The sequence below is a fragment of the Cervus canadensis genome, chromosome 1 (assembly GCF_019320065.1).
Source record: "Cervus canadensis isolate Bull #8, Minnesota chromosome 1, ASM1932006v1, whole genome shotgun sequence".
NCBI lineage: Eukaryota > Metazoa > Chordata > Mammalia > Artiodactyla > Cervidae > Cervus > Cervus canadensis.
The window spans coordinates 69664098-69688685 of NC_057386.1; the positions used below are offsets into that span (position 1 = coordinate 69664098).

At 39.6% G+C, this 24588-nt stretch overlaps 1 protein-coding gene and 1 pseudogene across 1 annotated transcript in view; one reads left to right on the plus strand and one right to left on the minus strand.

Annotated features, from left to right (window-relative positions):
* EDNRA (endothelin receptor type A) overlaps window positions 1-22947 on the minus strand; it is a 74527-nt gene extending 51580 nt beyond the window's left edge. The window contains exons 1-2 of the mRNA XM_043484970.1: window positions 22535-22947; window positions 17704-18194 (exon numbers count right to left, since the gene is read on the minus strand). Coding sequence (XP_043340905.1) covers window positions 17704-18123 — 420 coding nt within the window. The 5' untranslated portion in view covers window positions 18124-18194; window positions 22535-22947. The remainder of the gene's footprint in view (window positions 1-17703; window positions 18195-22534) is intronic.
* Window positions 10559-10654, plus strand: LOC122425356 (annotated as a pseudogene).
* Window positions 22948-24588: the final 1641 nt, after the last annotated feature.

The window sequence follows — 24588 nt, forward strand, 5'->3', positions numbered from 1 at the left end:
TTTTTCTGTAAATGGCTAGACAGTAAATATTTTAGGCTTTGCAGATCCTCTGGTATCTGTCGAAACCATTTATGTAAGCAATGGGTATGGCTGTGTTCCAATAAAATTTCATTTACAAAAACAGGCTTTGGGCCAGATTTGGTTCATGGCTGTAGTTTGCCCATCTCTGGGTCAGAGAATCAGACAGGATTAAGCTGAAGTGGTGAGCACTCACTGCTTGCAAATTAGGCCCTGGAATATCACCTTAGTGCTTCCAGACTCCCTGTAGATTTACTTTCCTCCTTTATGGTAATTCAGGAGCTGGAGGCAATTTTAAGTTTACTCCATAAAACAAATAAAAATATTACTGTGGGCCTAACTATTTCCTCAGAACAAAAAGCAGGAAAAGTCTCAACTAATCATCTACCTTTAAAGTTAAAGGCATGATCATAAGACTGCAAAACCCAGTGTTCACGCAGTTCTGAATACCTTCTTGGGAGGATGTATTAAGTGCCATGTAAGACCACTGCTGTGTTCCATTTAAAATCTAGTCATTGGTTTTGATAAATAAAATTTCTCTCTAGGGATGTTGCAATGCAAATTTGGGTGTTGACACTTGGAAGATTTTCTTTTATTAATAGATCTATCTTCATATGCTATAATTTGGTAAATTTTTTGTAACAACCCTCTCTTACCAATCTTGTCTTAGAATAATGTAGTAACCCGATTACAACTAAACTTCCAAGTTTTACCAAGCAATTGGCATACCCCAAATATGTCATTTAACAAAAATAACCTCAGAGAGATTGTCTGGAAAATTTCATCAATCCAACTTAAACTCTCATAACATTTACTGTCTGAAATCAGTGCTTTTTAATCTATGTTTCATGGGGCGTTGTAAAGTTTTAAAATAAATGACCATTAACTGTAGCATTAATGGAAAAGGCTGAAACCTAATTTTATCTTTGTGTCTCTGGGGAGTAATTTGATTAATTTTGGCATAGCTGTATATATTACTTTAGGAGAAGGAGAAATGACATTTTCTCTGTTTTTAAAGAAAATTTTAGTAGGTGTTTTACATTCAAAATGTAATTTTTTTTTCAGCAAAATTGTGTTCAGTGATCCTCCAAATTTTAACAAAACAGTGGAATATAAAATTCCCCTGGCAGTCAGGCTAATTTGATGGAATATATGTTTGTATCCTCAACATGGAAAGCCAGCCACTCAAAGGCATTTCTGTCCCAGATTTCTTTGTGCTTTCTATAGACACTTAGTAAATGTGTGAATTGATTTGGGGATTATCCAATATGAAGGCAGATAGTGGATTTGCCTGAAATGCCAAGAAGAATTATAATGAACAAAGTTCAGACATAAGCCACACAAGTCTTTAAAATGTTTAGAGAAGAATTCTGCCTAGGAAATTTTGCCTAGTTCCCTGTGCCTGTCCTGGTGGCGCTCTAAAATTCTGATCAAAATATAAAAGGATTATGCTCAAGATTTATATTTAAAGCATATTTAGCATACAGATATATATGTTGATGTTTAAGTATATACATTTGTATATAAATGTTGCCTTTATATCTATATATATATTTCAGCAATATATATGCACACACTATTCATATGAGCTCAAAATCGGAAGCTATTTAAATGCCTACTTAAGTAGAATGAATAAATAAATAGTGATATATTCAGACAGTGAAGTGCTATACAATAACGAGAATGAATGAGCTACAGCTAAACCCATCAGCATGGGTTACTCTCACAAACATCATGCTGATCAACGGAAGTCAGACAGAAAAGAATATTTACCGTATGGTTCCATTTATATAAAACACAAAAGTAGGAAAACAAATTCATGCTGTTAGAAGTCAGGAAAGTGGTTGCCTTGGGAGTTTGGACAGTTATTTGACCGAGGGACTTCTGGGTGCAGTAGTGTTCTAATTCTTGACCCTGGGTACACAGAATCAAGTTCATTTGGTAAAAATTCACAGAGCTGACATTTATGTGCATTTTTTTTCCCTGTATGTATGTTATACTTCAGTAAAATGTCAAAAAATTTACAAAGTATTATGGCTCTTAAATAATATAACACTACCTTAATTTTCATAGGTTTAGCTTTCATAAGAACATCAAATTTGTGGAAACAAAGGAAATAGGCAGAGACCCCCCCCCAGCATTTGTGACACACATCACACAAAAGGCAGATTCTGGAGTCTTCTAGACATTTCTGTTTTGTGAAACTAAGTTAAAAGTTCACATGTTCTTTTTAAGGCAGACATTCTATAGAATTGCTTTATGTGACATAAAACTCATGAGGGATTGGGGCATAGTAGTATATTATTCAATATTTGGCAAAGACATATGCGCCATTACTTTTTATATTTTGAAATGAATGATTCTGGATATTTTGGACGTGCTCAATATTTTTAGCTTTACTGGTTGCTTTTAAAGTTAGGGATATTAGAGATGATCATACTAAGTCAAGTAAGCCAGACAAAGACAAATACCATATGATATCACTTACATGTGGAATCCAAAAAAATGATACAAGTGAACTTATTTACAAAACAAAAATAGACTCACAGACACAGACAACAAATTTATGGTTACCATAGGGAAGCAGGGGGAGGGGTAAATTAGGAGTTGGGGTTAAAATATATACACCACTATATATAAAATAGATAACCAACAAAGACCTACTGTATAGCACAGGAAACTATATTCAATATCTTGTAATAACCTATAATGGAAGAGAATGTGAAAAGGAACTGAATCACTTTGCTGTAACCTGAATATTGTAAGTCAACTATATTTCAATAAAAATTAAAAAAACAAATTTAGGGATATTAATAAAGTTCCTATTCAAATAGCTTCAGATTTAATGAGACTATTTCATTAAATTTCATATGTAAATTTTTAAAAGCTAAGAATTTCTAGCTTATCCTTATTTTATATTGAAGCATAGTTGATTTACAATATCATATTAGTTTCAGGTAGACAGCATAGGGATTCAGTGTTTTTATAGATTATACTCCACTAAAGTTACTACAAAATAGTGGCTATAATTCCAGGTGCTATACAATATATACTTGTTGTTTATTTTATATATAGTAGTTGGTATCTCTCTTAATCTCCTACACTAACTCCCCTAAACCAATGGTAACCACTAGTTTGTTTTCTATATCTATGAGCCTTTTTCTGTTTTATGATACATATCCATTTGCTTTATTTTTTAGATTCCTCAACTAAATTATATCATAAAGGATTTGCCTTTCTCTGTCTGACTTACTTCATCAAGCATAATATTCTTTAGGTCCATCATGTTCCTGCTAATGGCAGAATTTCATTATTTATGGCTGAGTAATATTCCATTGTATGAATATACCACCTCTTCTTCGTACATTCATCTACTTCCACATATTAGCTATTGTAAATAATGCTGCTATGAACAATGGGGTTGCATGTATCTTTTCAAATTAGTATTTTAATTTTTTCCTAGGTATATACCCAAGAATGCATCATTTGATATTTCTATTTTTAGTTTTTTGAGGAACTTTCACACCACTTTCCACAGTGGCTACACCAATTCACATTCCCACCAACAGTGTACAAGCGTTCCCTTTCTTCCATATCCTTGCCAACATATGTTATTTGTCGACTTTTTGATGATAGCTATTCTGACAGGTGTGGGGTGATATCTTATTATTATTTTGATTTGCAGTTTTCTATTAATTAGTCAAGTTCTTGTTTTATGTGCCTGTTAGCCACATGTATGCTGTCTTTGGAAAAATGTATATTCAGGTCTTTGGCCATGTTTTGATTGGGTTGTTTAATTTTCTTTGATATTGATTCTACAAACTGTTTATTTTGAATATTAAGCCCTGTTAGTCATATCATTTGCAATAATTTTGTCCTATTTTGTAGGTTGTCTTTTTGGTTTATTGATGGTTTCCTTTGCTATGTAAAAGCTTTTAAATTTATTTAGGTCTTATTTATTCATCTTTGCTTTTATTTCTTTTGCCTTATGAGACAGATCCAAAAACATATTGTTACAATTTTTGTTAAAGACTGTTCTATGTTCTCTTCTGGTAATTTTATGGTTTCTGGTCTTACATTTAGGTCTTTAATCCATTTTGAGTGTTTCTTTCTTTTTTGATTATGGTATAAGGAAATGTAGTCATCCAGTTCTCAGCACTACTTATTGAAGAGAGTGTCTTTTCTCCACTGTATATTCTTGCCCTTCTTTGTTGCAGATTAATTGACCATAGGTGCATGAGTTTGTTTCTAGTATCCCTATTCTGTTCCATTGATTAGTGATGTGGCTGTTTTTGTGCCAGGACCATATGTTTTGTTTACTGTAGGATTATATATAGTCTGTGTGATAGTTTGAACATTCTTTGGGATTGCCTTTCTTTGGGATTGGAAAGAAAACTGACCTTTTCCAGTCCTGTGGCCACTGCTGTGTCTTCCAAATTTGCTGGCATATTGAGTGCAGCACTTTCACAGCATCATCTTTTAGGATTTCAAATAGCTCAACTTGAATTCCATCACCTCCACTAGCTTTGTTTGTAGTGATGCTTCCTAAGGCCCACTTGGCTTCACATTCCAGGATGTCTGGCTCTAGGTGAGTGATCACACCATCGTGATTATCTGGGTCATGAAGATCTTCTTTGTACAGTTCTTCTGTGTATTCTTGCCACCTGTTCTTAATATTTTCTGCTTCTGTTAGGTCCATACCATTTCTGTCCTTTATTGTGCCCATCTTTGCATTAAATATTCCCTTGGTATCTCTAATTTTCTTGAAGAGATCTCTAGTCTTTCCCATTCTATTGTTTTCCTCTATTTCTTGGCATTGAATACTGAGGAAGGCTTCCCTGTCTCTCCTTGCTATTCTTTGGAACTATGCATTCAAATGCTTAAAATTCTCCAAGTAATGCTCAAAATTCTCCAAGCCAGGCTTCAACAGTATGTGAACCATGAACTTCCATATGTTCAAGCTGGATTTAGAAAAGGCAGAGGAACCAGAAATCAAATTGCCAACATCCACTGGATCATTTAAAAAGTTCACTTAAAATTCAACATTCAAGAAACTAAGATCATGGCATCTGCTCCCATCACTTCATGGCAAATAGATGGAGAAACAATGGAAATAGTGAGAGGCTTTATTTTTTTGGGCTCCAAAATCACTGCAGATGGTGACTGCAGCCATGAAATTAAAAGACGCTTGCTCCTTGGAAGAAAAGCTATGAGCAACCTAGACAGCATATTAAAAAGCAGAAATATTACTTTGCCAGCAAAGGTCCATCTAGTCAAAGCTATGGTTTTTCTAGTAGTCATGTATGGACGTGAGAGTTGTACTGTAAAGAAAGCTGAGTGCTGAAGAATTGATACTTTTAAACTGTGGTGTTGGAGAAAACTCTGCAAGGAGATCCAACCAGTCCATCCTAATGGAAATCAGTCCTGAATATTCATTGGAAGGACTGATGTTGAAGCTGAAACTCCAATACTTTGGGCACCTGATGCGAAGAACTGACTCATTTGAAAAGACCCTGATGCTGGGAAAGATTGAAGGTGGGAGGAGAAGGGGACAACAGAAGATGAGATGGTTGGATGGCATCACTGACTTGATGGATAAGAGTTTGAGTAAATTCCGGGAGTTGGTGGACAGGGAGGCCTGGTGTGCTGCTGTCCATGGGTGGCAAAGAGTCAGACACGAATGAGCAACTGAACTGAACTGATAGTACAGTCTGCAGTTAGGAACGGTGATACTTCCAGTTTTGCTAAGATGGCTTTGGCAATTTGGGTTTTTGTGGTTCCATATAAATTTTAGAATTATTTGTTTAGTTCTGTGAAAAATGTCATGGGTATTTTGATAAGAATTACAGTAAATCTGGAGATTGTTTTGTGTAGTATGGCCATTTTAACAATATTAATTCTTCCAATACAGGAGCATGAAGTATCTTCACATTTCTTTGTGTCATCTTCAATTTCTTTCATCAGTGTTTTACAGTTTTCAGAGTATAGGTCTTTTACCTGCTTGGTTAATTTTATTCCTAGGCATTTTATTTCTAGCTTCTTTTAAAATACAATTTGAGACATGTCCCCAAATGTCATTCATTATTCTTTCACATTCCCCGTTTAATTCCTATGCATTTGGTAAACTCCTGGGGAGGAAGGTCTAGAAATGCAACATTTAGTTTTATCAATAAAATCAGGTGTTCATATCCCACCTGGAACTGTGGGATAGCCATAGACACTCATGTTTCTGTCCATGCCTACAAATTGCCTAGCTTTTCCTGTAATAACTGGATGAGACATCAGTTTGGCAAAAAATGTTCCTCTGAGCAGATATATATGTCAAAGCAATCAGATCATCAAAGGACTTAACCTTTTCCTTTTCTTTCTTTTTTTTTTACAGTTTATTTACTTTTATTTTCTGGCTTCCTTCTGTCAGTTGATCTCACCAACATGACAATGAGTATAGAATACAAAAATCTGTTTACCAGATGTTCCAATGCAATCTGCAAGACTTACAACACAAATGCTATTCTGGAGAGCAATCTCTGTTGCGTATACATCCTTCCTTTGTAGTGTGTGACTTCTGTCCTAAATAAACAACTAAAGAAATATTGGATTTAATACAGGAAAGAAAGGGGGATGACTATTTTTGAACACAGTCTTTGAAAATTTATTTCTGTACTAGGGCTGACATCTGGATGACTATCAAGTTTGCCTTATGAGGCATATGGAAGAGAAGCAGTGTGGCAGCTTAGCTAACAGCATGGCCTCTGGGATCAGACTGGATCCTGATCCTGGCTCTGCAACTTGCTGACTGTGTGACCTTGGGAACATTCTTTAAACGCTGTGCCTCAGTTTCTTCATTTTCAGGCAATAGCAGTGCAATAAGTTTGCTGTGAGGATCCAGTGAGTTAGCTTGGTACAGAGTAAACACTAATTAAGCTTTAGGGGGCAGTATTCTCACACTATAAATTGGTATGGTGGTGCTGGTTTAGTTGCTCAGTCGTGTCCAACTCTGCGAACCGTGGACTGTGACCCACCAGACTCCTCTGTCCATGGGATTTTCCAGACAAGAATACTGGAGCAGGTTGCCATTTTCTTCTCCAGGGGATCTTCCCCGACCCAGGGGTCAAACCCACCTCTCTGGGATCGCAGGCAGCTTCTTTGCTGACTGGACCACCAGGGAAGCCCTATAAACTACACAGAGTGTATTTTCAGTGTATATTTTTCCTTCATCGATTTAGGAAATGCTTCTCAACCCAGTAGCCGGCAAGTTCTTGTTAAAATGTAAAATAGATCATATCACTCATCTGTTCATAATCTTCTAAAAGTTTCCTATCTCACTCACAGAAAGAGGCTAATGGTTTTATAAAGGTGTATAGGTAGGGTGACTAGGCTTCCTACTTTCCTCAGGACAGTCTTGGTTTACGTGTATTGTCCAGATGCACTTATTGATAGTGTCTCCTTTTACTCTCAAAGCATCTTGGTTTGGACAATAAATTAAATCGTCATCTATTGCTAGGCTCTATGTTATCCGCTTCCCCTACCCCAGTATTTCTGTGACATCTTGTGTTACTATTCTCTCCCTTCCAATCAACCACCATGGCTTCCTTGCTGCTCCATTAACCCTCTGGGCACATTCTTGCCCCAGGGCCTTTGCACTTGCCATTTCCACTGGCTGGATGCTCTTTCTTTAGATAGTGGCGTGGTTTGCTCCTTTAAGTTTTAGTTTTTATTCAATATCGCCTTCTCCTGAGTTCTTCTTTACCCATTCCTCCCCCTTCTTTTATTCCTCTTTCCTGTTTTGCTTTTCTCCCTAGCTGTTTTTTCACATACTTAGCTTGATCATTGTCTTGTTTTTCCACTAAAATGTAAACTCCTTGAAGACAAGGATTGTTTTTGTTCACTTCTATTTCCCCGATAACTGACATATAGGAGGAGCTCAATAAAATTTATGAATGAATAAATAAAGACTATTTAGAGAAAAGAGATCTGATGTAACTGAGTAACCAAATGGCCAACAGTTGCCCACCTCCATTACTTTCTAGTATAAAACTCGATCTAAAATTATGTTTAAGTGCTATAAGAAGCATGATTTGAGTAGCTTCTGCTGTCTATCCCATTTGCCAAGTAAGTCATGATGGCAAATGATGCTGATGAAACTTTTAGAGAAGTTTGAATTCTAAATTCTCTAAATTTTAGAGAAATTTAAATTTGCATGCTCACAAAAATAATACTAAATCTGAGGGCACACTTGATTTTTGCTTCTTGAGTTCAGGAACATGAAGACTTCAAACCTCCCAAATGTAAATAAACATTTTAGAGCATGTGGTTTTGTAAAAATTTTGATGTTCAAATTTGAAAATAAGGCTATCAAATATTAACACCGAATGAGACTTATGTTCAGTTCTATTACAGTTTAATATCAACTATTACCTTTATAATGTAGGAAAGTTTTTCCAAGAAAAACTAGACCTAGTTAAAAATAAAATGGTAGCTATAGAAAGCAATAATTCTAGCTCCCAAGAGATTATGGTAGATCCAGAAAACAGTTGTAGAATTTCTGGCTGTGTATCAAATTTATTTTGACAGAGTTTCTTAGAATATTCCTTATTTAACCACTCGAGCCTTCAAATCGACTTCAGAGACAGAAACTTCACACCCCATCCTCTTTCATTTTAGTTCATACACTCTATATACAAACTGTGTAAATTTTGTATGATAATAAAGAAATAACACTCCCATGCTAGCAAACTCATGGAACAAAGACACTAGAAATATTTCAGAATACCATAGCCAGGACATCTGCTTTTACTGCACAGAAGGATGGAATTACTGTAACACACAGTGTGTATGAGAAAATACTTTTCTCAAAAGTAAAGCATTTATGCATCACTATTTCAGTTTAGAATACAGCAACCTCTTCCGTGATCTGTCCTGTTTGATGCAGAAGTATCAGTCACAATGTTCTGTACATCCCAACACCTTCACAGTGAGAAGGGGACTGAAAGCATCTCTCAGCCCTGGGAACAATACTGCTGTTATGCATGGTTTCCATCCCCCCATTACTGAAACGGGAATAACTGTGCTGTGAGCCAAAGGCTGAGGGTTAGCTGAGTAACCTCACATGAGAATAATTACTTAACAGGACCATGAGAGAAAGCAGTGAGATTCCCAGACACAGGAAACGAAAAGTCAGAAAGGGAGGTAGAGTTGGAGAGTGTTCTGAAGCTTTTTCAGACAGCAACTTCCTTATAATAAACAGCAAATTGGGTAATAAATTTATCACTCTGTCATTTAATATGTACATGTATCCTTAGGTCAGCTAGTTAGCATAATGAACTTTTACAATCTTCCTGTGTCTCAGCCATGCCAGAAAATCAATCTGTTTCCTGTTCTCTAAAAAGCAAATAAAATCTTTGGTGATATGAATGTTCATTTTGATATTCCAAATCACTTGTAGGTTGAATATTTCAGTTGAAACCACAATTACAACTAGGCTGAAGGACTGTGTATTGCACAGAAATCTTGAAACGAGATTCTTTAATTGGTTACACTACTGAAGAGAGAGGAAATTAAACAATATAATGCCAGAACCATAGAAAAAGAACTCTTGACCTCTAAAGACAAAAGGAAAACAATCCTGTTATGTGGCATATATTTCTCTCCTGGATTTATGGACTTTGAGCTGTCCCTGATTTGCAGGAGAATAGTAGAGACTCAATAAATTCAAAAAGCAAGCCTGTCTTTAGATCTGGAATTGCATGGGAGAAAAACATTCTTATAGAGACAAATACAGCACATTTTTCTTATTTTGCTCATTCATCAAGTAGTTTTGAAACTGGGCACAGTGTTGGATGTGGAGAAACCGTGATAAATGAGAATGATGGCAGCGGGCCTCAGGGGACCTGCAGTCTAGGAGGGACAGACAGGCAAGGGGATTGACAGAGACAACGGAGCGTGTGTTTCATGCTCTTACAGGGCTAACAGAGAGTCATGGGAGCCCAGGAGGAAGGCCCTGACCCAGTCTAGGTCAGGCATGCTTGCCAGACAAAGAGATGCTGCAGCTGAGATCTGAAGAGTACAGTGGAATAAACCAAAGGAGGCACGAGGGGGGATATTTCAGGTAGAAGGATCGTCTTGCTACTCTTGGTTAGCTGGATAAAGAGGAGTGGACTAGAAGCATGAGGAGATGAGGCCGAGTCAGAGACATTTAACAGGACGTGATGAGCTGGGGTATGGGGTGCCAACAAGGAGAGAGAAAGCTCAGTGAAGGGACACGTTTTCTTTCTGAAAATTTAGGGAATACCTAATTTTATGGTTATAGTGCTATTACTGGAATATATGAGAAAGGCCTGTTTTTACTTGCTTGATGATGAGTAAGAGGCAAACATCATGATTATATATGCAGCAGTGGGTAATTTGATCAGCTTGGGGGAGCAGTATGTGCCTTGTTTGTAAATGAAGACTCCCTCTGACAGATCAACATCATTGTCCTTACCATCATCAATATTTTAATTTGAAGGTCTCAGAAAAATCAGACTAGAAGTATGTTTTAGTGCTCATTTCAGCAGCACATATATTAAAACTGGAATGATACAAATGGCCCCTGGGCAAGGATGACATGCAAATTTGTGAAGTGTTCCTACATATTTTACTTACCTATGAAACAGAAAGAGACCCACAGACATAGAGGACAGACTTGTGGTTGCCAAGGGGGAGGCAGGGTTGGAGAGGAAGGATTGGGAGTTTGGGATGAGGAAATGCAAACTATTATCTATAGGAGGGATAAAAAACAAGGTTCTACTGTATAGCAGAGGGAACTCCATTCAATATCCTGTGAAAAACCCTCATGGAAAAGAATATGAAAAGGGATATATCTGCATGACTGAATCACTTTGCTGTATAGCAGAAATTAACACAACCTTGTAAATCAACTCTACTTCAGTGGGAAAAAAAAGAAGTTAATTTTAGTCGCATCATTTTGATATGGTTTTGTTAAATTGTATTAAAAAGCACTTATTGAACATGTTCTATGTTTGAGGCACATGATTTATATGCTGTGGCAATTTGTTTCCAACACAGATATTGCCCTGGTGATTTGATGCGTCTGGAAACAACTTTTGTATGGCTGCCCAAACAAGATGGATTCCAGTTGCACAAGATGTCAAAGTCTGTGTGAATATGGAGATAAACTGTCTTTGTGTGCATGTCTCTGGTTTCCACATCGCTCAGATCCTCTGCCAGAGCAACATATTGGGAATCTTGGCTTTTTGTTGCAAAATATCCTTGATAATTTCATACAGAAATTGTATTTGTTTATTTTTCATTGTTGTCCTCAGGAAGAGGTGGTTGCTTGGAGTGGACTCAATTAGTCAACAACTATTTACTAGATGTGTCACTGGCTGCTTAGCTTGTTCTCAGAGATCTGCTTTACCCTACCCACTAAGTGGAGACGTTACTCACCTACAGTATTGTCTATGATGTCACTGGTTCCAGCTCCCCCCTCTGATGACATTTCCATGCCATGTCACTGGACTCAACTGCTTCCCTCTTTCCACGGCTGCCATCCTCATCCTCTCCATTCTGCTTCCTTCCTATGTATGTTTCCCCACATGCCTGTTTCTACTTAAGAGGCTGAGGCGCAATGGCTTATGGGCATACCTGTGTGTACCTCTGAGTTACTGTTATCCTGAAAGCACATGGCATCATTGACTCGATGGACATGAGTTTGAGCAAGCTCCAGGAGTTGGTGATGGATCGGGAAACCTGGTGTGCTGCAGTCCATGGGGTCACAAATAGTCGGACATGACTGAGCAACCGAACTGAACTGAACTGAAAGCACATGATACCAAGCTTTGGTCCACCCATGCACCAATATCACTTTTAGGGTTGCCACTCTATTCAAGTTTAAAACCTATCTCCCTAAAGTTTACATAAATGAGTCATTAAAAAAATATATATAATTATTAAATTCTATACTTCTAATCTATATTGTTGTTGAGTCATTAGGGGGTATTTTTGGATTCAAAACACAGATAATGATGTTTTGTCATTGTAATGAATGTAAATATTTTATATACAGATTGATCTATTTTGCTAAGTTTTTGTTTTCCTTGAAAATTTAGCATATCAGATAGTATAATTCTTGATAGATTGAATCCATCATCAGTTTGGTTATAAGTGTGACTATTTCAAAGTGTCTACTAACGCCTTTTCTCTTCTCTCTCCTATTTTTGTCAGTCTTCTCATGAAGCTAATGATATATATATATTTTTGTACAATTCAAAATTAGAGTAATCCCTTGATAAGTAATAGCATTTCTTCAACATTGCCATTTGAAAGTCAACAGGGTAATTGGCATTTATTTGCATCCTTTGGTTCCTTCTACTTTATAGTTTATTGTCTCAGACTGTCTGACTTTTATTACCAGGTAGTGTGTGCGTGTGTGTGTGTGTGTGTGTACTCACACAAGTATAACCAAGGCCAGAAGAATTTCTCTTTACTTTTTAGGTTATTTCTTCTCCATGCAATGTATATAACTTAAGACCTAGTTCATGTTTAAATTCAGGATTTGTACATGCTTCAGCAGAGGCAATTCAGTGACTATATCCAGCCTCAGGGCAGAGAATGTTACTTAGGGGGAGTGACGGCATTGGACGAGAGCTGCACATGCGTGTTAGGAAGAAGCAGGAGCTCTTGGGGGTGTCTGAGCAGAGCAGCATGTGATAAGTGCAAGCAAGGTTCATTGCAGACTGGAGGAAGAAATCCTGACACAACAGACATCAACAAGGAAACCTGGAAATTCAGATGCATAGGGCATGCCTCTTCCATGCCCACAGAGGATCCCAAGCCACCCAACACTAGCTGCATGGGATGATGATCGACCAGAAAGAGCCTAGTTGTCTGAGACTGGCTGCACTGCTCTTCCGTTGTGCTTTCCAGCACATAAATACATGAAGCAGCTTCAGTACAACCTCTTTTAAAGTGAAAGAAAGATAACAAAATGTGAATAGAAAGAGAAATTAAGGAAACAATACCATTCACCATTGTAACAAAAAGAATAAAATACTTAGGAGTATATCTACCTAAAGAAACAAAAGACCTATACATAGAAAACTAAAACACTGATGAAGAAATCAAAGAGGACACGAACAGATGGAGAAATATACCATGTTCATGGATTGGAAGAATCAATATTGTGAAAATGAGTATACTGCCCAAAGCAATCTATAGATTCAATGCACTCCCTATCAAGCTACCAACGGTATTCTTCACAGAACTAGAACAAATTATTTCACAGTTTGTATGGAAATACAAAAAACCTCGAATAGCCAAAGCAATCTTGAGAAAGAAGAATGGAACTGGAGAATCCTGCCTGACTTCAGCTCTCTACTAAAGCCACAGTCATCAAGAGAGTATGGTACTGGCACAAAAGAGAAAATATAGATCAATGAAAAGATAAAAGCCCAGATAAAAATCCACGTACCTATGACACCTTATCTTCGACAAAGGAGCAAGAATACAATGGAAAAAAGACAACCTCTTTAACAAGTGGTGCTGGAGAACTGGTCAACCACTTGTAAAAGAATGAAACTAGAACACTTTCTAACAATACACAAAAATAAACTCAAAATGGATTAAAGATCTAAATGTAAGACCAGAAACTATAAAACTCCTAGAGGAGAACAGAGGCAAAACACTCTCTGACATAAATCACAGCAGGGATCCTCTATGACCCACCTCCCAGAATATTGGAAATAAAAGCAAAACTAAACAAATGGGACCTAATGAAACTTAAAAGCTTTTGCACTACAAAGGAAACTATAAGCAAGGTGAAAAGACAGCCTTCAGAATGGGAGAAAATAATAGCAAATGAAGAAACAGACAAAAGATTAATCTCAAAAATATACAAGCAACTCCTGAAGCTCAATTCCAGAAAAATAAATGACCCAATCAAAAAATGGGCCAAAGATCTAAACAGACATTTCTCCAAAGTAGACATACAGATAGGTAACAAACACATGAAAAGATGTTCAACATCACACATTATCAGAGAAATGCAAATCAAAACCTCAATGAGGTAACATTACACGCCAGTCAGGATGGCTGCTATCCAAAAGTCTACAAGCAATAAATGCTGGAGAGGGCGTGGAGAAAAGGGAACCCTCTTACACTGTTGGTGTAAGATTGCACTGTTGGTGGGATTGCAAACTAATACAGCCACTATGGAGAACAGTGTGGAGATTCCTTAAAAACCTGGAAATAGAACTGCCATATGACCCAGCAATCCCACTCCTGGGCATACACACTGAGGAAACCAGATCTGAAAGAGACACGTGTACTCCAATGTTCATCACAGCACTGTTTATAATAGCCAGGACATGGAAGCAACCTAGATGCCCATCAGCAGATGAATGGATAAGGAAGCTGTGGTACATATACACTATGGAATATTACTTAGCCATTAAAAAGAATTCATTTGAATCAGTTCTAATGAGATGGATGAAACTGGAGCCCCTTATACAGAGTGAAGTAAGCCAGAAAGATAAAGACCAACACAGTATACTAATGCATATATATGGAATTTAAAAAGATGGTAATGATAACCCTATATGCAAAACAGAAAGAGAGACACAGATGTACAGAACAGACTTTTAGACTCTGTGGGAGAAGGCGAGGGTGGGATGTTCAGAGAGAACAGCATTGAAACAAGTATACTATCAAGGGTGAAACAGATCACCAGCCCAGGTTGGATGCATGAGGCAAGTGCTCAGGGTTGGTGCACTAGGAAGACCCAGAGGGATGGGATGGAGAGGGAGGTGGGAGGGGGGATCGGGATGGGGAACACATGTAAATCCATGGCTGATTTATGTCAATGTATGGCAAAACCCACTATAATATTGTAAAGTAATTAGCCTCCAACTAATAAAAACAAATGAAAAAAAAAAAAAAGAACACTTTATCACGCACTCTCCTTTTTATTGTAATAGACTAATCAGCAAGTCTAGCTTGCCGCCTATACACTGCTTTCACTTATTCAGATTCTAACCCCACTCAATGCAATGTTTGCCCTCTGGAGACACCTTAGAACTGAGTCTAAAAAGCAACGGATGGAACTGCTAAACACAATGACCTGTGTGATTTGAAAAAGTATCTTTCTTTGAAGAACATGGCACATCCTTTCAACCATTCTTCTTTCAATCTAATTCTAATAGTAGGGGAGATAAAGAAGCTTCATGTATCCCTTTAATAGAATGTTCTTCAAGTCTATGCACTTTTCATTGGTACCTATACATAATGGTACAGTGAGATTGGATGGCTACTATTTTGCCCTGAAATGCAGAGATAGCTTGACATGGTCAGAGGAATCCATAGATCTGATGTGTGAGACTTCAAGGCATCAGACTCTCACAGCAGGAGCCAGCATGCTTAGAAGGAATTCTCTTGACTCTCAGGTAGAAGTCAGAGAAACAGGAGCATCTTATGGTTTCCTAACCTAGACAAGAAGACTGCCAGGAGGAAGAAGAAATAACTCTCGAATATTGTGAGACTTTTATGCTCATTTCAGTGCTTTTCTCTTTTCCCCTGAAAGAAGACTGAAATGACTAAAGAGTAATTTTTTTTTTAACCCCAAAGGTTTACTTTCTAAAATAACCGTTGGTTAAATGACTCATTACATGAGTTTTAGAAAAACAGGAATTATACAAAAGTACTACCACAACAAAGAAACACATCAAACCGTCCACATGGTTGGAAACGTCAGTATAAAGTAAGGGATTCCCAAGATGGAAGACTTATAAGGTCAAATAAGGAAGTGCTAGTTTTCGCACATTGCTGTGTGAATGTAAAACAAAGCTTTATTTGAATTTTCACCAAATTTGGAGATATTCCATGTGATCTGACTTAAAATGTTATTATGGAATAGAAATGAAGTTTAGTCTGGTGAATGGCAGGTAGCACCTCTAAGAGATAAGTCTCCTTCTCTGCAGATACTGATGTGCCAAAAAGCTGCTTCTGCACATGGTCAGATAGGGATTATTAATTCAGAGACAGTTCTGTTGTTTTCCTGAGCCATAATGGGTTGGTTAACTAACTGTATAAATATGAATAATCAATGTTTATTTAATATTCCACACCACGATTGTGAATAAGTCATGTCAACATTTTTTAATCTCTTACTAAAGAGATGTCTTGAGGAAGCTATATTGAGTACATATAATATTTCACAAAGAGAAAATAAAAAAACTTTTGAAAAGAAAAAAAATAAAGTTCTGTAGCATATGCTAAATATTTTAAATTATTTACACATTTGCCTCCTATTTACAATTTTGCCTCCTAATTTGGTTCTGAAATTCTGCTTTAAGTTCAAATAGAAAACACATGTGTTCATGCCCTTCTGTCGAAAGATGGTATGTGATTTTTAACTTTTTGTTGTCTAATTCCCCCAATTTGGCAAACAGTGTATTGGAATAATTGTGAGATGATTTATTTCCTTGTAATGTTCAAAGTTTTCATCAGTGTTTTCATCTTTGCTGTCAGACCACTGCTTTTTCTAGTAGGCTAGTGTCATTTCACCAAGGTTGGAGTCTATCTACTTAAAACCGAGAGGCTATTATTTCTCGTAAAACTAATCATGTCTATAACTGACAAAACTTTCCACTTCCAGTCATATTTCAGGATATTCTTGCTCAGAATAGTTTTGTTTCTACAGATAATACATAGAAGACAAAGAAAAAAAGAAGTCTGAGGAACGTGTTATCCCTGGGCTAGGAATAAAGACATTCCAAAACATCTGGCAAAGATCATGAAACTTCATTTGAATTTTAGCTCATTTGAATTCTTGCAGCAGTTTCCCCCTCACAACCACTAAACCAAATATGGAATGACTTATTCCTTTTGGCTGTAGTTGTTTTGGTACTAGTTCCGAGAGCAAGGTGATCACACCAACAATGGGCGAGTTATCATTTTCTCCAACCCAGGCACTAACTTGGGTCCTACCGCCTAGCTCTGGACAGTGGGTGCACACAGGCACACAGTGGGTGCTCCAAAAATGTAAGCTGAAACAAGGAAGGAGGCAGCAGTAAATTGATGCCTGTTTTAAATGGTTTTAGCAACACTGCTCAAAGTGGTCACCACTGGCTTGCCATCACGTGCACCCTGTTATCTCTAAGTCACCCAGATAACTGCAGAAGCCAGCATGACCTTTGACTTCAATCATCCAGGCAGTCAAAATAAAACAAGCCCTCTCATTTCAAGTCACACTGTGGATATCTGGCTCCCAGACAGCATCATGCTGAAAAGGTAACTAAAACTGAAGATATATTTATTTTAAATACTTGTTGGGCTCAGTAGGTCTCACCCCAGAAATGGAATCTCAAAAAAATCCACTGATATTTTCCCATATTGCCCACCCACTCAGCCAGCTTAGGACTGGCATGAGAACCCCATTCATAGAAGACCATAACCTGGAAGAGTCATCCCTGAAATACTTTTTTGTTAATAAATAAGTCAGAAAATCAGTGTCCCGTTGAAGAAATAATAAAAATTATAAATGTCACCTGGTTTTAAGACAGCAGAAATGGCTCTCAGTAAAAACACAGACTGAAATTCCAAAGGACAGAAAGGTCTGTAGCACCTCTCTCAACTGTGGAACCAGAGCATGCATGCCAACCTGCAAACGCACGTGTGGTGATTTCCTACCTTAAATACATTGATAGGGAGATCAATGACCACATAGATAAGGTCTCCAAGGGCAAGGCTGGCTATCAGCGCGTTGGGGCCATTCCTCATGCACTTGTTCTGGTAAATGATCCTGAGCAGGGTTGCATTTCCCACCATTCCCACGATGAAAATAGTACATGATATCACAGTGTTAATGTATTTGAAAGCTGAAGTAATCTTAGTCTGTTGTGGGCAATAGTTGTGCATTGAGCCATTGCTGGGGAGGGCCAAATTCGTGGGTTGATGAGTGGTAACCACGAAGCTGAGTTCTGTCCCACGGAAAGCGGTGACACTGTCCACGTGGATGCTTAGGTTTGTGCTGTAGCTTTCAGGGTTATCACTGATGACACCTCCAACCAGCGCCACCCAGAAGGACACCCTGAGCCAAAAGGTTTCCATCTTGATGCAAATTTCAGGAAATGTCACTTAATCTGTTGATTTGACACTTTTTTTTTTTTTTCTTTCTCCACCTGGAAAAAGAAAAGAGAAAAAATGATTTTGGTTACAAATCCAGCTGCCAGTAAGATTGCAGTCAATGATAATTTACTGCTTCAATTAAAAAGCAGGATTTATTTGGTAAGTAGATAAGATAACATCTGTGTCAGGTTACCCCATGGCAGAACGAAAGCAGACAAGATCAAAGCTCTCTATTAGGGCAAGTTATATCTCTGTATCTCTGCCTCTGCCTCTGCCTCTCTCACCTCTCTCCATAGCTATACCTACATCTGGGGCTTCCTGGGTGGCTCAGTGGTAAAGAATCCACCTGCAATACAGAAGACGCAGGAGATGCCTCAGGTTCAGTCCCTGAGTTGGGAAGATCCCCTGGAGGAGGCATGGCAACCCACTCTAGTATTCTTGCCTGGGAAGTCCCACGGACAGAGGAGCCTGGCGGGCTACAGTCCATAGGGTCGCACAGAGTCAGATATGACTGAAGCAACTGAACGCGCATGCACACATCTACATCTAGATTATAATATGAATGAAGACTTGACAGTTTGTCCTTTAAGTAGTATAGAAGAAGTTACTTTCTCTTCTCCCTTACACTTAGGCTGATAGCCTGAATTACAGAAAATCTTCAAGAGTTGAGATAACAATATTTTATTTACTAATGGAAAAGACATTACATACTGAGTGAAAGTCATATAGTAGTAAGGCATAAAATCACCAAATTCTATAATTAACAATCTAGTATTTCAACATGTGTGCTGTTTTCCATGTGGTAGAACATAGAAATAAAATGCAGCTCAGGAAGCTATTAAGTATTATGAGACGTTCATTGAAAATCAGAACTGTGATTAAACCATCAATACATTTAACAACTTAGTCAATTAAAAATAAGATAGTTGATAAAGACAGAATATCTATTTTATTAAAAACCTGTACAATCTACATCTTTTTTTGGGGGGTGGGCATTGCACTCACGTGGGATCTTAGTTCCCTGATCAGGGATTGAATACACACCCCCTGCTTTGGAAGCATGGAGTCTTAATTGCAGGAAGTCTTAACCACAGGTCTTAACCTTCAGGGAAGTCCAATCTACATCCTCTAACAGGAGTTTTTTTGGTCTTCCATTTGTCAGAAATTACTATAAGGATATTTGTCAATGAGTAGAACTATGAGTAATGGACTTTCCCAACCCAGGTGTACTATTTGATTTTCCAAATACCCTTTATATATTCTTTAAACATCCTTCATAGCTATATTGATTCTGACCAGCCATTCACCACGTTGAGCACTTTACACATGTGATGTCATCTCATCCATACAATGACCATGAGAACCATATATCTGTTTCCATTATAAACACAGGGAAACAGGCTCAGGAAGGTCAAGTAGCTCGTCAAGGCCATAGCTGATGTGGCCCTTCTATGACACCAAGGCAGGTGAGTCTGACTTTGAGTCTGAGCTCCTAACTGCTAGACTGTACACTCACTTAGCACTGAAAATGTTCAACAATGTTTCCAGCATTCTGAAGAAGCAACAGACATTGCAGGATGCTTAGATATGACTTCAAAAGACCATTTCATTGTTTTGTTTTAGTCACTCACAGAGGGCAAGTGGTCCTTCTTGTTCAGGAAGTCTAGATTTCTACTTCAATGCTTAAAGAAAAGATGCTGGGAAAATAAGGGAGGTTGGTGATTACACAACAAATATGGCTCTTCCCATTTTAATATTTTGGATATTTTCTGTTTTTGTGAATCTTTGATTTATGATATAGTGTGTGCATATGATGAACACACCCAGGTCACAATTTAAGTTTTAAGAATTGTGTCCTTTTGAGTCTATCCATGGTTGATATTAACCATTTTTAGGAGTTTGACAGTTACCTTGGTTATTAATAAAGATTAGGACTTAGTCAATATATGAAGAAATAAGATTTATTCAAGGTGTATAGAAGGTTTAAAGTAAATGTAAGGTGCAATACTGTATACTTCTGTCTTCCCCAGAGATTTTCTCCCCCAGGAATCTGAATTAATAAAAATATTTGGGACTTCCCTGGTAGTCCAGTGGTTAAGACACCGTGCTTTCACTGCAGGGAGCATGGGATCCATCCCTGGTCAGGAAACTAGGCCATGAGGCCAAAAAAAAAAAAAAAAATTTACGTACTATGGTAATCTATTGTACACCTATTTGTTATCTGACTTGAGCTTTACAACTCTAGGTAGGCAGGGAGAATATCATGAGGAAACAGCCTTGAAGAAGTTACATTTTTGTGACCAAGAAGTGGTAGGACAGGTATAACCCTTCACTCTAATTAATCATAGGACTTGACTCAGTCTGATTAAATGATTAAAATATCAATTTGTCTAAGCTAAGGGCATACTGGGCATACAGTTCTGCCTAGACAATTGTAAGTATTGGATTGGCCAAAAAGTTCATTTGGGTTTTTTGGTACCAGCTTATGGAAAAGCCCAAATGAACTTTTTGACCAAGTCAAATAGTATGCAGTTTTCTTATGTGTTTTTTTTTTCCCCTTTCTTCTTACAGTTTGGAGTATCTGACAAAATATTGATAGACCTATGAAATGCTGCTATTTCTGTTACACAGTGGTGATCAGGACTCCACTCCATACCACTCTAAGAATAAAGCATATTGTCATCCTCCTCTTCAGATCAGAGATGGAAAAAAGGAAATTCTTCAATATCTTGTGCTATTTAATGACTAATGCCTTCCAGTTTCCCAGTGGGAATGAATCTTAATAAGGAGTTTTCTTCAAAGTAAGAGACAGAAGGCCTTTCTCAGAAATGGAATGGCTCTTTGCCCATCACAGTCTGCTAGGAGGATATTTTGTGAACGGACCTGGCTAGATGGTTCACAGAAGTAGCACTACTGTTTGAACATCAGCACTTTGGTTCACTTGGTGAGCTGATTACCGCAGGAGTTGAGGAGTCTTATCAAAGCTGTGGGTTCTTATCAAAGGGTGAGCTGGCTACCATAAAAACCACTTGCCTCCCTCCTCCAACAGTGACACCACCATTTCTGAAGTCATCTCGCTCAGCCTTGTCTGTACACACATGGAGCTGCAGAACTAAGGTATATTTGGCAAAGGCATGTGACTGCCATATCATTGGATGAAAGACACAAAACCAAAGGGAAAAAAACCCTCTGAACTGCATGTTCCTCCAAGGATGAGTCTTAGCTCATCTCCATGGATCTAAGTCACACTGGCTTCAGATCATCACTCATCATCAGTCATAGCTCTAGCGAAGCCTCTCAGGTTCAGACCTGAAGGACCTGGTTTACAGATTCAGCATTCTTCATGTTTGGGGTCTAAGGATTTGCTGGAGTTCAAAAGCTATTATGAGGCAAGAGGACTCTATCCTGATGCTTAAACCTTTTCACATCTGGGGACTCAGGATCAAAGTTCACCAAATTAGCGATTTGGAAATTCCAACCTTACCCACATGGCATGAGTTTAGAGCAGGTAATTTACATGAAATGATTGCCAAGGTATTTCTCAATTAGTTAACACAAAACGGAGGGTGGGGGCGAGGGAGCCATAAATAATCTATAAGAGGGGAAAAAAAAAACAAAACCACAGATAAATTAGGAACTTTTAAATAAGTTCCGCCCCCCCGCCCCTCGCCCCCGACTTTGGTGGGTTTTGCTCACTGAGTAAGAAATTAGTAACTCTTCTGACTGACGACGCCTGTCTTTAATAGGCCTCCCAGCACACCCCCCTCTGCCGCCAAGTACCCGGAATGCCATCAGGACGACGTAAACAGAGGCTGATTATCTGGGAACGGCCCTTGTTTTCCGCACGTGAAGGGCAACAAGTGTCCCTTAAAGGAGGGCACAGAACAAAACGCCCAGACCTCCACGGGCGGGTTTCCAAAGTATCTGCCCTGGGGGTTCTCCAAACACATCTTTCCCAAACACATCTGCCCCTCACACCGGGTGCCCTTGGCTGCCCTTGTCACGTCCCGGGCGTGCGGTGGCAGCGGGCTGCGGGGCAAACTTCACAAGCCGGCTTTGGAGCCAGCGACACGGGCGTGATGGTCCACAAAGTTCTCGCACGCCTGGAAAAGGGAGACCCAGGTTTTCTTTTGACGAAAACTCCGCCGCCCGCCCGGGAAGGCTGAGGGGCTTTGGATCAGTTCCCCAAACCCCAAACTTTCCCGGGAGCGCCCCCGCCCAGGAAGGCGCCCGCGCAGCCACGCGCCCCCGCGGGCAGGTGATGCCAGCCCTGGTGCAGGAGGTACCGGCGCCGGGCGACAACGCCCGGAGGTCGCCTCTCCTCCCCACCCAGGGGCCCACCAGCGTCTCCCCCACCCGACTTGGGACCCCGAGAGGAAAGAGTTGCACCGACCGTGGAGCTCCGCGGGCTCAGACGGCTGCCCGGTCCGCGTGCGGCGCCCGGGCGAGTTGAAGCCGAGCCGGCGAGGGTGAATGGCGAGTGTCCCGGGATCCGGCGCGGCGGCGGCCCCGGCTGCACCGTTGCCTCAGCTTCGGAAAACTTCCTGGGCACGGCTTCTCTGGGGAGGTCCTCCCCAAGCCGCCAGGCTTCAGCCACCTGGGGGATGAAGCTTCTCCACCTCCTGTCCGCAATCGCCAGCCCAAAGGGCTGGCTGTGTGCGTGCGCGAGGGTTCGCAAGAAAAAGAAAACTCCGAAGGAACGCGCCTCGCTCCTGTCCTCGCCTTCTCCTCGCAAAGCTCCCAGATCTTCTACTCCATCTAGGGCGGCGAGAATGTCCCAGCCTTCCAGCCCTCCAGGGATGCAGCCACTATGAAGCACTAGGCGGCCGCCCCCTCCCAGGCCCTGAAGGGCAGAGTCTTTTTAACTATTTCCTTCCTGAAATGAAAGTGGTGGTGGTGAGCGGGCGGTCGTCGAGGAGGAGGGTAGTTTAACAGACGAGACCGGGAACTAAGGAAGGCCTTGCTGAGAAACCTTTCCCTCCCCAGTGAGTGCAGGCAGATTTGATCTGGATGGAGCAACTGCAGAGTCAGGGGCCGGAACTAGCGGTTTCTGCTCTGCGTTCCCTGACCCTTTGCTGGGCTTCTAAGCTCCCTCTTAAGTTTATAGCAAGTTAAAGTGCTGGGAAAGATTGAAGGCAAAAGGAGAAGGGGGCGGCAGAGGATGAGATGGTTAGGGTTGCATCACCCATTCAGTGGACATGAATTTGAGCAAACTCCAAGAGATAGTGAAGGACAGGGAAGCCTGGTGTGCTGCAGTCCACGGGGTGGCAAAGAGTCCGACAGAACTTCGCAACTGAACAGCGACAAAGAGCCAGTGTGCACATCAGCTGACTGTATCAAGGCCGTTTTGTGTCTACGTGGTCCCTTGAAGGCTGTATACTACTGGCTCAGGGTAAAATGGGAGCTTCTGAAGAGACTGTGGAAGGGTCCAGCGTGTGGCTCTGAGAAACCTATGATTCCTCAAGAAATCCAATCAGGGAGGGTGCAGACGCTGCAGAAGGTGGGTTTCAACATTTTTATCTTAAATGGGAATATGGGAGAAGACATGAGGCAGATGGTGAAAAAAAATAAAAACTTCTTAAAAAGGACACCCTTATATGCTCTTGATGGGCATGTAAATTGGTCCAGCCACTGTGGAACACAGTAGGGAGATTTCTTGAAAAACTAAAAATAGAGCTACCACATGATACAGCAATTCTTAGGTATATCTCTTAGGTATATCTCTGAAGAAAACTGAAAACACTAATTCAAAAAGATACATGCACCCCAGTGCATTATTTACAATCACCAAAATTTGGAAGCAACCCAAGTGTGCATCAATAGATGAACAGATAAAGAAGGTGGTGGTGTTCAGTCGCTCAGTCATGTCCGACTCTTTGTGACCCCATGGACTGCAGCACACCAGGCTCCCCTGTCCTTCACCATCTCCCAGAGTTTGCTCAAACTCATGTCCATCGAGTCGGTGATGCCATCCAACCATCTTGTCCTCTGTCGTCCCCTTCTCCTCCCGACTTCAATCTTTCCCAGCATCAGGGTCTTTTCTAATGAGTCGGCTCTTCGCATCAGGTGACCAAAGTATTGGAGCTTCAGCTTCAGCATCAGTCCTTCTAATGAATATTCAGGACTCCTTTAGGATCTCCTTAAGGATTGACTGGTGCAATCTCCTTGGAGGCCAAGGGACTCTCAGGAGTCTTCTCCAACACCACAGTTCAAAAGCATCTGTTCTTCGGCGCTCAGCCTTCTTTATGTTCCAACTCACACATTCATACATGACTACTGGAAAAACCATACCTTTGACTAGATTGACCTTTGTTGGCAAAGTAATGTCTCTGCTTTTTACTAAAGTACATATATATATATATTATGGAATACTACTGAGCCATAAAAACCCAAACATTTTGCCATTTGCAACATGGATGGATTCAAAGGATATTATGTTTAGTGAAA